Raw genomic sequence first — 14965 nt, forward strand, 5'->3', positions numbered from 1 at the left:
GTTATAAGATGAGGAAATAGGATGGATAGAATATGAGGAATAAATTAGATAAGCTACTGACTGGCATATGACAGGTGCCCAGGAAGTGTCAGTTATGCATGGAGGATTGTTAATGCTCCTGCAGTATGGCAAGCGCCAGTGAAGTCTGAGGCAGGGTGCCTCTGTGGGTCTTTTTTTTATGCAAAGTCTAGGCAGCATGTCAAACTGGAATAGATATCAGTCCATTCACATGGAACTCAAGTATGATCCCGATTATTATTGATTTTGTTGAGGCTTGAACTCAAGGCCTCAGTTGGCTTTTGCTTGACTGGCACTTTTTATCACTTGAAGCATGCCTTTAGCCCTCAGTTTTGCTGGGAATTTTGGAGATGGAGTGTCATGGACATTTCTGCTTAGGCTGTCCTAGAACTCACTGGGATTACAGGCCAGCCTTGCGTGTCTGCTCCCTGATCTGTCTCCATATAAATGGCAAGAGTTCTCTCTCTTTTTTTTTTTGTTTTAGGGCTTGAACTCAGGTCCTGGACACTGTCCCTGAGCTCTTTTGCTCTTTTTGCCAGTGGTGCTATGCCACTTTAAGCCACAGCTCCACGTCCAGTTTTCTGGTGGGTAACTGGAGGTAAGAGTCTCATAGACTTCCCTGCCCAGATTGCCTCTGAAACTGTGAGCCTCACAGTTCAGCCTCCTGAATTGCTAGGATTACAGGTGTGAGCCACCAGCACCTGCAAGAGTTCATTTTTAACAAGGAAAATGAGAACCCATTTAGGTCAGCAAGCATAGTTGGTAGATGGCACTGAAGCAGGTGGGTCACTGCCTGCCTTGGGCGGCTTCTCTTGCCTATATGTTGATTGTTTTACTCAGCCATTCACTCATTTAATATGCTTCATTTTGCAGCTGATGATATGGGTTTAGGGAAAACCCTGACCATGATTGCACTCATTCTCACCCAGAAGAATCAAGAAAAGAAGAAAGAAAAGGACAAAAAGGTGGCTTTGACGTGTCTCTCCAAAGACGGTATATACAAGTGTCTAGTGCCACTTTCTACAGACTCCAAGCCCCCAGACGATGCATCTCAATACAGAGGATCCTATTCTAGACAAGCAGTACTGGAGCGCTTTCCTATGGTGTCTTCTCTGAGGCTGTATGTGTTGTTATAGTGACTGTGTTTCCTTTTATTATAAACTTAGCTTTAATCTGTGACAGAAGAAAATTAAGGAGAGAGCCAGGGCTTTAGAAGACTTAGATTACTCATAGTAATTCTTTTTTTTGTACCAATACTGGAACTTGAACTTGGAGTGCTGTCCCTTAGCTATTTCACTCAAGGCTGGCTGATGCTCCACTGCTTGAGCCATAGCTCCACTTCTGGCCTTTTGCTGGCTAACTGGAGAGAAGAGTCTCATGGACTTTTTGCTTTGGCTAGCTTTGAACTGTGATCAGATCTCAGCCTCCTAAGTAGCTGGAATTATAGGCATGAGCCACTGGTGCCTGGTTCTTTTTCTTTTTGAGGGATTTTCACTTGTAGCTCAAGCTGCTGCCTTGCCCTCTTATAGGAGAAAATGGTGAAGTGTTTTGGTTTAAAAGATCATTTCTTCCATCTCCCGTTCTGCTGTCAGTTCTGTGTAGAAGAAGGATTGACAGAAGGTGCAAAGCCAGTGGAGAGAAGCAGCTGTGGCTGATTCCTGGTTTTCTTTTCCCAGACTCTGCCAGCTTCACTTCCCATGGAACACTGATTGTCTGTCCAGCTTCCCTGATCCATCACTGGAGAAGCGAGGTAGAGAAACGGGTGAACAGTAGCCGACTGAGAGTCTATCTTTACCATGGGCCGAACCGGAATCGACACGCCAAAGTGTAAGTATGCACACAGCCATCGGAGGGCCCAGCGGCTTGGCCTAGTCCTGGGGACCCTCTTGTTTCCCAGCTCTGCACTTAGTCACCACTGGTGGTGTGTGCAGACCAAGGGCAGATGGAATTTTGCTCCCATTCACCAAACCTTTGCCTCTCCTGAGAAATCTGGAGATCCAGTGGTGGTAACCTTGCTATGTCCTTGTAAGGGTCACCAACAATAGCTGCAGTGCCAAGCGTCATCCACCAGATGGCAGCAGCATACCCTGGTAAATGAGGAAATGTCACAGAATCCCTTGGTTGCTGAAGTTCTGGTTCTAGAACTCTTGTTCTGTTCCTTCTGTAAATGGAAATGGAACCATCTCAGTCTTGCAGAGTTCATGATTAAATCAAATGTTTAGATTCTGTAGGCTGTGTTTTTATGTATACTCGTGACTCTGTTTTTCATATATAAACCATCCAAGAACTTTTAAACTTGAGTCTGGCTGGAGGCATAGCTCAGTGGAAGAGCCCTTGCCTAGCATGTACAAGGCCCCAAGTTTGATTCCCAAAACTGCAAATAAAAAAATTCAAGACACAAACAGAGAAGAGAAAAGCGAGAGGGGGTGGGGGAAAGAGACAAAAGAAAACAATAGAGAAGACAAGCACTGGTGGCTCATACCTGTAATCCTCACTAGTCAGGAGGCTGAGATCTAAGGATTGCAGTTCAAAGCCAGGCCAGGCAGGCAAGGCTGTAAGACTCTTATCGCCAATAAACCACCAGAAAAACAGAAGTGGCACTGTGGCTCAAGTGGTAGAGTGCTAACCTTGAGCTGAAGAACTGAGGGATAGCACTCAGGCCCAGAGTTCAAACCCCATGACCAACAAAAAAAAGAAAAAAAGAGAAAAGAAAAAGAAGTGTCAGATGTTGAGACCTAACTTCAAATTCTTTAAGGGGTACTAGGAAGGAAGGGTAGGCACCCCAGCTGCTAATCTTAGTTTTACCTATGTTATCAAGGTTTTGGAGGGGTTGTTGGCAGCACTGCAGTTTGGATCCAGGGCTTTGTCCTTGCTAGACAAGCTCTCGGTGGCTTAGCTGTTCCGGTTTCAAAGGAATATTTGGTTTGGTTTCAAAGAAATATCTTCTAATTATGACATAATACTCTGAGATAAATACTTGCTGCTCTAATGAAAGATAGGAGCAAAGTTGTTTCTACTTCTAAGAAGTTTCTCCAACCTTTATATTGGATGTTTAATCTCAGAAAGAACTGGGCAGTGGTCTCTCAGGAGTACGCTGCCAGACTGCTGAGCTGAGGCTTGTGCCAGCCCTCGCTTTGACAGGCACAGGGTATCGGCAGCACCAGCTGGCACATGGCCTTTGGCAGAGTGCTGTAAGGTGCCTTTGTTCGGAGTCTTTCCTTAGAATAAGGTGGCTCTCATTTGGTTGTCCCCTTGCGTGAAGCTGGCTCTGGACTGGTTCTCCATTCTGCCTTCCATGAGGGATGCTAGGGCAGCATGTAGCCATCGCTGCCTCTGCAGAAGGCATGTCACATGGGTCCATGTGGTCATCGGTAAGCTTCAATGGAATAAGATTTGTGCCTCTAATGGGAATCTCTGCATGGTGTTGGCAAGGTGAACTCAAAACTTTGAGCGTGTGATCTGATTGCTGGGTCTTCACAGTCCATTACAGAGTGGAGGAGAGGGGAGACTGCACCTTCGCTGTGAGGGGGCTGCGCTGGGAGGGTTTCCTCTTCTTTTCTGGGATTTTGGCATCGTCCATCCTGAGTCGTCATTGAAATCAGTTCCCAGCCCTGCCTTGCTTTCTGTCCTGGCCAGTTCTCACCAGGCTTAACATGACCCCAGCTACAGTTTCACCTCTGTGGCTCACTGGAAAAGGAGAGGAGGCTTTTTTAGCTAGAGTGAAACAATCAGAGCTAAGAGGTAGAAAAGGCCAAGTAGTAAAATTTGCTTCTCCAGACTTGTGTGTAGATGTGGGGGAGGGGGCGAGGTGTAGGGGCAGGGGAGAAAGACCCAAATTAGTCTGTTCTGCTCTCTGTTCTTTTAGCCCACTCAGGTCTGCCTCTCTTGTCCACAGACGGATCATGTACTGTTCTCTTTGTGTCTTGTCTCTACAGCCTGTCTACATATGACATCGTGATAACTACGTACAGTCTCCTAGCCAAGGAGATTCCGGAAGAGAAGCAGGAGGGGGAGGTCCTAGGTGCGGCCCTCAGTGTGCAGGTGAGGCTCGGGAGGCCGGGATGTGGGGGTGGGGCCACGTGGCACCTGATGGGGTATCCACAGCTTCAGTGTTGATACTTGGTATTGTGTCTGGCTATTTATTTACTTGCTTACTTGTTTTCATTATTTACTTATTTGCTTATGTATGTATATGTATATATGTATGTATATATGTATATTCTGGTACTGGGGTTTGAACTCAAGGGTTGGGCACTGTCCCTTAAACTTTCTGCCCAAGGCTGGTGCTCTACCACTTGAGTCGCAGCTCCACTTCTGACTATTTGGTGGCTAATTGGAGATAAGAGCTCCAGACTTTCCTGCCTGGCTGTTTGTGAATCACAGTCCTCAGATCTCAGCCTCCTGAGTAGTTAGTATTATGGTTGTGAGCCACCAGTGCCTAGTGTGAGAACTGATCTTTACTAAGAGTATATGACTTTATAGGATATTCAAAGGTTTCTGAATTGGGGACTCTCTAGAATGCTGTTGCACCCCCTGGGCAGCCTGCTGTCTTACAGATAACCAGCCTCCCGTGCTCTCCACTGCTTTCAGGAAAAATCCCAAATTCCTTTACATGACATGTTGGCACTCTGTGACCTTGGCCTACCCGAGATGTCCCTCCTCACCCCTCCCCTGAACTCAGGCTGCCACGCCCTGTCCTACTCTGCCCCTTGAATGCAGCACTGTGCTCCAATCCTCTCCTCAGGCTGTCTGTTTCCACCTGCTTCAGGAATCCTTGAGGCAGGACCCACTCAGTTGCCACCATCTGGCTGAGTGCCTCCTGCTGCCCAGTGCTCACCAATGGCGTAGCCTTGTGTGTAGGCTGTGAGGCCGGGTCTCCTGTGTGGCTACGCTGCTGCCTCAGGACTGGTGTGGCAGGTGCTCATGGCTCAGCCCTACTGTTCCTGTCCCATGTTATCTCCTGTGACCTGTATATGTGCAGTATGGTCTTCACCTTTAGCTTCCAGCTGGAATCTGAATTCCTTGAGTTGGAACTGCCCTTTGCATCTGGTTTAGTACCTTACACTTTAAAGTAGATTTTTTAGTAAAGATTTAATACCCGGAGAAATCCTCGTTTAGAGCCATTGCTGAAATGTGGTTGAAAGAATAAAATTCAAGTTTGTTGGGTCTTCGTCCGTCCCACGAAAGACGGACGGGGTCCGAGGAAAGGTAAGTGCGGCGCTCACCCGTTCCCCAGCCTCCCTCAGCCCAGGAGACAATCAGACACAGCGGGGAGCCAAATCCAGCAGGTAGAAAACAGAGAGCAGCCCCTTTTAAAGACAAAAAGGGCGGGTGGCATGGCAAGGGAGGAAGAGGAACCAATCACTGTCAAGGTCACACCCTATCATGCACCTGAGCCTTCACGGGCTGGTTAGGCACTGATCGGAAGATCAATTGGTCTCTGCCCACTCTACTCTCTCCCAGCGCCATCTTTGCTGCCCATGTGCTCCACACAAGTTAAGGCCAAGGACCTGTGTCTCAACACCTGTAAGCCTAGCTACTCAGGAGGCTTGAGACCTGAGGATTGTGGTTCAAAGCCAAACTAGGCAGACTAATCCAAGGGACTCTAATCATCAATGAACCAGGCAAAAATCCAAAAATGGTGCTGTGGCTCAAATGGTAGAGCACCAGCCTTGAGCAAAAGAGCTGAGCAAAAGCACAAGACCCCGAGTCTAAGTCCCAGTACTGGCATCAAGAGAAACACCCAGACCTTCAAATTAGAAAACATTTTTGGGCATCTTTAGCTCTGGGACAGACTGAAGGGACCTAGGCATTTGAACGGCTCAGGCTCCCCTGGCTTGTAACTGAGTTTACTGAGATTGTCCAAGCCACCTAGGGATTAGAGTGCATCCCCAGTGACTGGGAGGAGAGTGGGGCACGGGAGAGGGCTCCTCCTCACTTCTCCCTTTCCCCTCCTTCCTCTCCTAGCCCCCAGCATTCCATGTTCCTCTCACCCTTGCTCCTTCCAGGGTGTTCCAGCGCCTCTGTTCCAGGTGATGTGGGCCAGGGTCATACTGGATGAGGCTCACAGTGTGAAGAACCCCCGAGTGCAGGCATCCATTGCCGTGTGCAAGCTTCAAGCCCAGGCCCGCTGGGCCGTTACCGGCACCCCCATTCAGAATAACCTGCTGGATATGTACTCGCTGCTCAAGTGAGTGACCGCCGGCCTCCAGTCTTCGTCAGTGCTTGTCTCTCAGTGGCCTCCAGCGTGTGCCACATTATCTGTTCTGTAGCAGATAGCCACTGTGCAACCTTTAAGGGCTAAAGAATGAATACATATGATCAAGAATTACTGATTGGCTGGCTGTGGTTACATCCAGCCCTTGCATATGCAAAACGGTAAGGCATGTTGAATCAGGGGAAGCAAAAGGTGTCTTCAGTATGGTAAATGGTTTGGGTTAGGGTTATTTCTGCCTTAAACACAGACTAGGGTCAGCCTTACAAATGTTATTTGAGGCAAACAGGAAAGAATGCTGACTTGATTTTTTTTTGGGGGGGGGGATCGGTCGTGGGGCTTGAACTCTGTCCCTGTGCTCTTCAGCTCAAAGCAAGTGCTCTATCGCTTGAGCCACAGTGCTACTCCCAGTTTTCTAGTGGTTTATTGGACATAAGAGTCTCACAGAATTTCCTGCCCGGGCTGGCTTTGAACCTCGATCCTCAGATCTCAGCCTCCTGAGTAGCTATGATTACAGGCGTGAGCCACCAGCATCCGGCTACAATGCTAAGTTTAAAATACTTAACTTCTGGGCTGGGAATGTAGCTTAGTGGTAGACTGCTTGCCTAGCATGCATGAGACCCTGGGTTTGATTCCTCAGTACCACAGAAAGAGAAAAGGCTAGAAGTGACGCTGTGGCTCAAGTGGTAGAGTGCTAAGCCCCTTAACTGGAGATATATAATGAAAAAGCCAAGAGAGCACAAGGTCTGAGTTCAAATCCAAAGACCTACACAAAAGTAAGTAAATACTTTGTTAAGGCAGATCATAAGAGGCTATGGAATTTCTTTGATTGCCTTTGAAACTTTAGGAATAATTTCTAGCTATTCTTCTCTGTCCTGTTGTGACCCTGTAGATACTGTTAAGATGTTGTTCACATTTCTACAGTGTTTTTCATTATTGATCTGGATCTTTTGATCTGCCTAGCTGAGATTTTTCTATGAATACTGTTTAAAATGGCACAATGAAAGTGTAACCCGAATTGTGATGATCTGTTTCTGATGTTTTACTGTGCACACTGACCCCATTCTCTCATGTTTGTCCTTCCCCTACTTTGTTTCCCCTCCTCACCACTTTAAAAAAAAAAAAAAAGATTTCTGCGCTGCTCTCCATTTGATGAGTTCAGTGTGTGGAAAAGTCAGGTGGACAATGGATCTAAGAAGGGAGGAGAACGGTTGAGCATCCTAACCAGGAGCCTCCTGCTGAGGAGAACGAAAGACCAGCTGGATGCCATGGGTAAACCCTTGGTAATTACATTTACACCATCTCTGCTGAGGCCAGGGAAGGAGGTCCGGGGGGGGGGGGGGGGGCTAACTACTTGCCAGGATTTACGGCCTGAGCCCCCCAGTTCCGCCCAGGGAGGCCCCAGACAGCTGTCTTGGCTCTCCAGTCTCAGCCACACTGGCGCTGCTTTCCAGGGTGGGCCAGACTTCCTGGCAATTTGCTCTGTGGCACTCAGCTCACACCATCTTCCTCTTTCTCTTCCAGGTGATGCTTCCCCAGCGGGAGTTTCAGCTGCACCAGCTAAAGCTTTCTGAAGATGAACAGACCGTGTACAATGTCTTTTTTGCAAGATCCCGGTATGAGAGGACGTTCCTTCTGAAATTGCGTTGTCTCATTCCTGTCTGCTTGGGAGTGAGAGCAGGGCCGCATTTCCTTAACTGTGCTGATGGCGTAGATGCGTCACTTGCCTCTGTTCCCTTTTAATCTCCCTTTTCCCCTCTCTTCCCTACCTCACCTCTGCCTGATGTACATTGAAGGCGAGTTTTGAGCCTATTCTTCACTGCCTTCCTTTCATAGGAAACAAAGGGTATGGAGGGGCTGGGTGCCATGGCGCATACCTGCAGTCCTAGTTACTTAAAAGCAGAGACTAGGAGGATCCTGGTTTGAGGTCAATCCAAGCAAACGTTTTCAAGACCCCATCTCAGTGAAGAAAGCTGGGTGTGGTGCGCATTTGCCATTTCAGCTAAAGTCTAGGCTAGCTTGGACAAGAAAAAGCAAGAACTACCTAGAAAATAGCTAAAGCAAAAATGGCTTGGGTGATGTAGCACTTGCCTAGAACACAGCCCTGAGTTCAAACCCCAGCATTGCCAAAAAAGGAAAACTAAATTTAGGGTATGGGGATCTGTCTGTCCTCTTGAGAGTCCATTAGGAAAACATATCTCTTTGACTATTAGCCTGTCAGCTAGCATGTCACCTGAATTGGAAAATGAAACAAAAGCTGGTGTTGTAATCATCCTTCATGGTGTTGGTTCTTTACACTCTTGCCTATTTCCCTTCCCTGGATTCCAGACTCCCTCTCACTGCGCTGCAGCGCTCATACACCTCACACGCTAGCTGGTTCTTGTAAAAATGGAAGAGGGCAGATGAGGGGGTATGCATACATGCACACACAAAGAGATCATATTGAAGCCGAACATTTACTGAAAAGGGGAGTGGGGAGGGAATATAAAGGAGGTGAACTTGTTCTACAGATCTGTGGAATAACCACAGTGAACCCTTTGTCCTGCCAATGTATGCTAATCAACATGTAGTGGAGATGTGTGTGTACATGTGTGTGCATGCTTGTGTGGGCATATGTATTCTAGTACTGGGGCTTCAATTCTGAGCCTCATGTTATTGCTTAGCTTTTCTTCTGGTCAGTTGTGGGGCTTGAACTCAGAGTTTGGTTGCTGTCCAGGAGCCTCTTTGTGCTCAAGGCTAGCATTCTTACCACTTGAGCCACAGCACCACTTCTGTTTTTCTGGGAGTTAATTGGAGATAAGAGTCTCACAGGGACTTTTCTGCCTGAACTGGCTTTGAACTGCAATCCTCAGATCTCAGCTAGGATTACAGGCATGAGCCACCAGTGCCTGGCTTACTTAGCGTTTTTACTCAAAGCTGCTTGCTGTTTGACCACTTGTGCCACATCTCCACTTCCGGCTTTTTGTTTTGCTGGTTAAATGGAGACAAGACTCTTTTGAATTTGTCTGCCTTGGCTGGCTTGAAACCATAATCCTTAGAGATCAGCCTTATGAGTCACTAGGATTACAGGTGTGAGCCACCAGTAACCTGGTGAGATTTTTTTTCCTGTGTTTTTGATTAATTACTACTTTTGACGGATGTTTGCTGCAAGCATGGCATCTTTGCTGATGCCCAGGACTGCATCTGCCCTGCGCATTCTAAGCACGGTTCAGCAGTGACCCTCGCCAGCCTGTTCTGTTTAGTGATGGCATGTGGGCATTTTCTGTTTGATTTGAGACAGGTCAGCGCTGCAGTCCTATCTGAAGAGACAAGAGAACAGAGGCAGCCTACCTGAAAGGAACCCCAATAACCCATTCCTTCGAGGTGAGCCAGGGCGCTCCAGGTGTGTCCACCAGCAAAAGTGGGGCTCCATCCCTTGAGGGAGCAGAGTGAGGCCAAGGCCTTCCCACCAGAGCCAGGTGCTTTCATCACATACATAAGACCTGGCAACTTCCGCTTCCTGACATTGCTTAGGAAATTTGCTTTACTCACGAAGAAGAGTCATTTGGCTTTTAAATGTTACAGATATGCATTATTCCTAAATTGCCGGATTGCAGACCAAATAGGATTTAGTTCCTCCTCCAGATGTCTTTTCTAAACCACCATCTCCTGGGTTCATCTTCTCTCTTGGCAGTGGCTCAGGAGTTTGGCTCCCATGGGCCTGGGCACCACTCGACTGCTAGCTCCGGGACCCCCAGTACTGTGCACATCCTCTCCCAGCTGCTGAGACTCCGCCAGTGCTGCTGCCATCTTTCCTTACTGAAGTCGGTGAGAAGCAGCTATGGCTGGGTGGGCCTCATCTCTGGCTATCACCTCCGGGCTTGGGGTCAGTTCTGGTTCCCTTCGAGGTGGGACAGGGAAGAGACAACTTATTTGGGTCAGTTCAGGTTATGTTAATCTTGATGATCCTGTGGCATTGGAGAGAGTACGTTTTTATTACAGAGTATTGGATTGTTTAGGAATGGAAAATGGTACTTGGTTAAAAAGGACCTCACTTGTGAAGGCTTTGCTGTTTCAGAATAATGCTAGAATAATGCTGATTTTGCTAGCATTGTTCAGAATTGAGGCTTTTAGGTTTGATAGGAAAATTCAAGTGGCTAAAACAAATTGCAGCATTGCTTTTATATTGGGTAAAAGCCCATCTAAACTCTAGGAGCACGTGCTGCCTCAGGCTGTGGTGATGTAGTCCCTCACTTACCTGAATTATTCTAGCTGGGAAAAATGCGTCATCTGCCTGGCAAGTCTGAAAAAAAATCATTTATCTTTGATCTGATTAGAAACTTTCAAGATCACACTTTACATGGGTCTCGTGTGTGTGTGTGTGTGTGTGTGTGTGTGTGTGTGTGTGTGTGTGTGTGTGTGTGTGTGTCTCCATGCATGCATTTGTGCATGTGTGAGCACGTGTGCACATGTGCACGTGCCTGTACTGGGGCTTAAATTCAAACTGTCTTGCTTTTGCTTGGCTTTTTGACTCAAGGCTGGCAGTCTACCACTTGAGCCACACCTCTGCTTCTTGAGTAAGGTTTTCTGAAGAGTTAGGAAAGATAAATTTCAAAGCATTGTTTCCTGAATCAAGAAACCTTATCCACAAGTAATATATGCCTTGCTGCCTTCCCTGCTTAACCCCTTCTTCCTGTTCTAGGCCCTGGATCCAACAGAGCTGAAGAGTGAAGGCCTTGTTCTGTCCCTGGAAGAGCAGCTTGGCGCTCTCACCTTGTCTGAGCTCCGAGACTCTGACTCAGCTCCCACCGTGTCCCTCAATGGCGCACACTTCAAGGGGGAGCTCTTTGAAGACACGCGAGAGAGCACCAAGGTGCTTCCATCCCTCCTCTCTTCTCTACTAAGAGAACTTGGAGTTTTTTGGTGGGGGGGAGAGATACTGCTGATACTGGGCCTGAAACTCAGGTCCTAGGTATTGTCCTTTGGCCTTATTTGCTCAAAACTAACACTCTACCACTTGAGCCACAGCTCTACTTCCAGCTTTTTGCAGTTCATTGGAGATAAGAGTCTCATAGACTTTCCTGCCCCAGCTAGCTTCATACTGTGATCTCAGCCTCAGAGTATCTAGGATTACAAGAATGAGCCACCAGTGCCCAGCTTTCTAGGGTCTTCTGAGAGGTCAGAAGAATGAAGGCAGTTCTGCTCCAGAGGCTTGCCCACATGTCTAACTGCCTGTTTGCAGTGAGTGGGCCCTAGGGCCTCTGGGTAAATGCCTGGAGAGCCTGCATGGAAGCTGGACAGGTCTTCTCCAGTGAAATTAGACCAGTCAAAGTGCATATAGCTCCCCTATTATCTTCTGAAGACTCTTAGGATAGTACCTGGTGGTAAATAATGTCCTAGGGGCTAGAAGAACAGAAATGAGCCAGACATGTGCTGCCTTCACCTAGAGCATCTCAGTCCTGGGAGGACAGGATCAGTAAGCAGTGACGAGGTGTCATGAGGCGCACCTATTTCCAGATTAGGACTGTGAGATAGAGACATGGGCCCTACGAGCAATTGTGGGTCTGTTGGCAGTCATTACCCAACTCATACTTTTTGGGCTTGGGGAGAACTGCCGAAAAGTCATATTAGGCTGACAGGGAATGGTGTTTAAGGCCAAGAGAACAGAATACATAAAGGGGAGGCTCATTTGGGCAAGAATTCTAGTGTGACTGAAGTGTCATTTAAACATGGCGCACTAAGAACTGAGCCTGGGTAAGTCAGCGAGAGCTACAACAGCGTGAGTGCGCGGGTCACTTGAAGTGCCTTGGGCCTAGTCCTTAGTGGGGAAGTCAGGATGGGGCCCCATCCAGCTTGCATTTCAGGGAAGCCTTCTGGCTATAGAGGGGAGAATGGCATAAGGACAGATCCAGGCAGGAGCCCAGAGGCCGGCAGGAGGAGACTGCAGTCATGCAGGGAGAGGCAATGGAGGAAAGCCAGTGGTGGAAGCCACACCACCAGTGCAACTCTTTTCCAGGTGTCATCGCTGCTGGCAGAACTGGAGGCAATCCAAGGAAATTCAGGGACTCAGAAGAGGTAAGAGTGTTACTTCCTTATCCAAGTTTTGGTTAGAATTACACAAGAAGGTTTGCTGCTGATTGTCATAAAGGAGTTTTTCTGTCAAGAACCTTGAGCCAGGCTCTGCACTACGTACTGAGGTCATAGAACAAATCCTCTATGATTTCTAACTGACATATTCCTGGCACTCACTGAAAAGATATGCCTAGAGAGGCACAATGAGCTGGGCATGTGAAACAGTCTCTAAAATCAGAGAAGCCGAGGAGGAAGCATCAAACAGAGCTAACACAGAGCTGCTGGTGGTCTCCTTGAGCTGGAGACAAGGGGAGACAGTGTTTTGTCATTTGTTATGCTTGTGTGTGGGGGGGGGGTATTTACATTTATATATTAGGAAATACTTGAGTGAATTTTTAGTTCTCTGTGGGAGCCCTCGGGCTGGTTGTTGGGCTGCTGTCACAGGATGTGTTCCTTTAAAGCAGGACCATAGAACCTTGCATGAACACTAAGCCCCCAAGGAAAAATAGGCTGGAGTTGTTACTTGAGTCTAGCCACCATGTTTTCTGACTTTGTTTATTAGCACAAGGCCAGTGACACATTTCTGTAGTCCTAGTTACTCAAGAGGCTGAGGTTCAAAGCCACTTCAGACAGACATCCAGGAGACTTTATCTCAAATGAACCAGCCGAAAGCTGGAAGTGGAGGTGTGGCTCAAGTGGTAGAGCACCAGTCTTGAGAGGTGGAGGTCCTGAGTTCAGGCCCACTGTGTGACCTTAAATGTGTGCCTGCATTAGGTTCACGTCACTACTTCAGAAGCACAGACAGGCTTTAGCTGGCTCCTGAGTTTGGAGAGTCAGGTCTGAGATTGGGAGATGATGTTGGCCTAGGCCTTTGGTGAGGGTGGTAGAAGGCAATGCAATACATGTACTCCCATGTCGAGCCTAGAAGCAGAGGGTGCTGGGGAAGAGATGGAGTCCCCCATCCCCAAGGGCCTCCCTCCACCCCTGGGGTGGGCAGCATTTCCCAGTGCTGGCCCCCAGAGCTCCAGCCTCTGCACGTGACTGTGTGGTGCCTTCCCCCAAGGTCAACGAAGGCTTTTGTCAGTAAGCTGAAGGTTAACAGAGACACGAAGTATGCAGGTGAGCCTGCTTACTGCTTTGAACTTTGTCCTTCCCAGCGTCATCGTCTCGCAGTGGACCAGTATGCTGAAAGTGGTAGCCTTGCACCTGAAGAAGCGCGGACTGACGCATGCCACCATCGACGGCTCTGTCAACCCCAAACAGAGGATGGACCTGGTGGAGGCCTTTAACCACTCCAGAAGGCCCCAGGTACGGCGGGTGCTGCCGCCTCTTGGCCAGGCTCTCAGCTACTTAGATAGCAGAGAGCTGGAGAACTATGGTTCAAAGCCAGGAGAGACTCCACCTCTAATTAATCAGCAAAAAGTTGGGCAGGAGGAATGGCTTAAGAGGTAGAGCACCAGCCATAGGCAAAAAGCTGAGTGTGAGGCCCTTAAGTTTGAGCACTGGAACTGAAAAGAAAAACATCAGCAGCATGAAATTATTCTTGTTGTTCTAGAGATAATAGAGCAACATAACTTTAAAATATTCATACCTTCAATCTCGAGATCTTTAGAGCTTATTAGACATTGACTTGTCAGCGGGCACAAGTTCTCTAAAGAGAGTAAGATATGAGGACTAACCTAGAAAGAGATTCAGACGGTTGGCTACGATTGGGAACATTTGTCAGGGAGGCAGGTCTTTGCTGTGGGCAAGCATGGAAGAGAATGCATCAGGTTGTAGACAAGAAGAATAGGAAGCTTTAGTTGGCTAGTGGCTGGTGGTAGGAAAGTTACTGCAGCACTGGAGGGGCGGGATGGATAGAATTAAGATAATTGAATTATAGAATGTTAACTGGGCTCTAAGTTACAGTACCCGTATATTTCAGTGTTTTGAGATTCATAGGGAGGAGGGGAGGTTGCCAAGCTGAGGCAGGAGGTAGCCTCTGAAGGTTCTAGTACGTCATAGTAGGGTATCTGATCTGGACCTGTGGCTCATGTTTTGGTCTTGGGCTTGAACCTGAGTTATTGTTACCATCTTTCTATCACTGAAACAAGTATCTGCAATAGTCTACTTATGCAGAGGAGGAAGAGCATGTTCGGACTCCTGCTGTTAAGAGCTCATCCATCACCCATTGGCCCTGTTGCTTTGGGGCCTGTGGCAAGTGTGCAGCAGAGCACAGTTCATGGCTGGAAAGTGAGAAAGAGCCCGAGGAAAGGGCCAAAGGCCAGGGTCTCCTTCCGCTTACTCCTCCTCCCATGTCCTAAAGACCTCATGGAAGGTTCCACCACCCATGAATAGCACTATGAGAGGGACCAAGCCATTACCATGTGGACCTTTTGGGGACCCCAAAGATCCAACCTGCATCCCCTGAATCAACTCCCTGGTGTGTTTCCTTTGGAAGGTTATGCTGATCTCTCTCTTGGCTGGAGGTGTTGGTCTAAACCTGACTGGAGGAAACCATCTTTTTCTTCTGGACATGCACTGGTAATGATCTGGATCTCCCTCCTGTTATGTCAGTGTCACAGGGAGAAGGGGGGTTGGTGGCCCAGTGGGGCCTGATCTCTGATGTGGAGCACAGTGTGTCTGTACGTATGTGTCCACAGGTGCCAGCTGTGAACAGGTGGGAGTGCAGGCAACGTTCCT

The 14965-nt window shown here is 48.0% G+C and overlaps 1 protein-coding gene across 1 annotated transcript in view; it reads left to right on the forward strand.

The window, feature by feature from the left end:
- The window catches only part of Ttf2 (transcription termination factor 2), a 31841-nt gene that overhangs the window by 13761 nt on the left and 3115 nt on the right, over positions 1–14965 (forward strand). The window contains exons 10-21 of the mRNA XM_070006434.1: positions 892–1011; positions 1695–1845; positions 3954–4059; positions 6027–6208; positions 7362–7515; positions 7757–7848; positions 9513–9595; positions 9906–10039; positions 10914–11084; positions 12228–12286; positions 13441–13591; positions 14724–14806. Coding sequence (XP_069862535.1) covers positions 892–1011; positions 1695–1845; positions 3954–4059; positions 6027–6208; positions 7362–7515; positions 7757–7848; positions 9513–9595; positions 9906–10039; positions 10914–11084; positions 12228–12286; positions 13441–13591; positions 14724–14806 — 1486 coding nt within the window. The remainder of the gene's footprint in view (positions 1–891; positions 1012–1694; positions 1846–3953; positions 4060–6026; positions 6209–7361; positions 7516–7756; positions 7849–9512; positions 9596–9905; positions 10040–10913; positions 11085–12227; positions 12287–13440; positions 13592–14723; positions 14807–14965) is intronic.

The sequence above is a fragment of the Dipodomys merriami genome, unplaced genomic scaffold (assembly GCF_024711535.1).
Source record: "Dipodomys merriami isolate MVZ:Mamm:240054 unplaced genomic scaffold, mDipMer1.0.p SCAF_7, whole genome shotgun sequence".
Taxonomy (NCBI): domain Eukaryota; kingdom Metazoa; phylum Chordata; class Mammalia; order Rodentia; family Heteromyidae; genus Dipodomys; species Dipodomys merriami.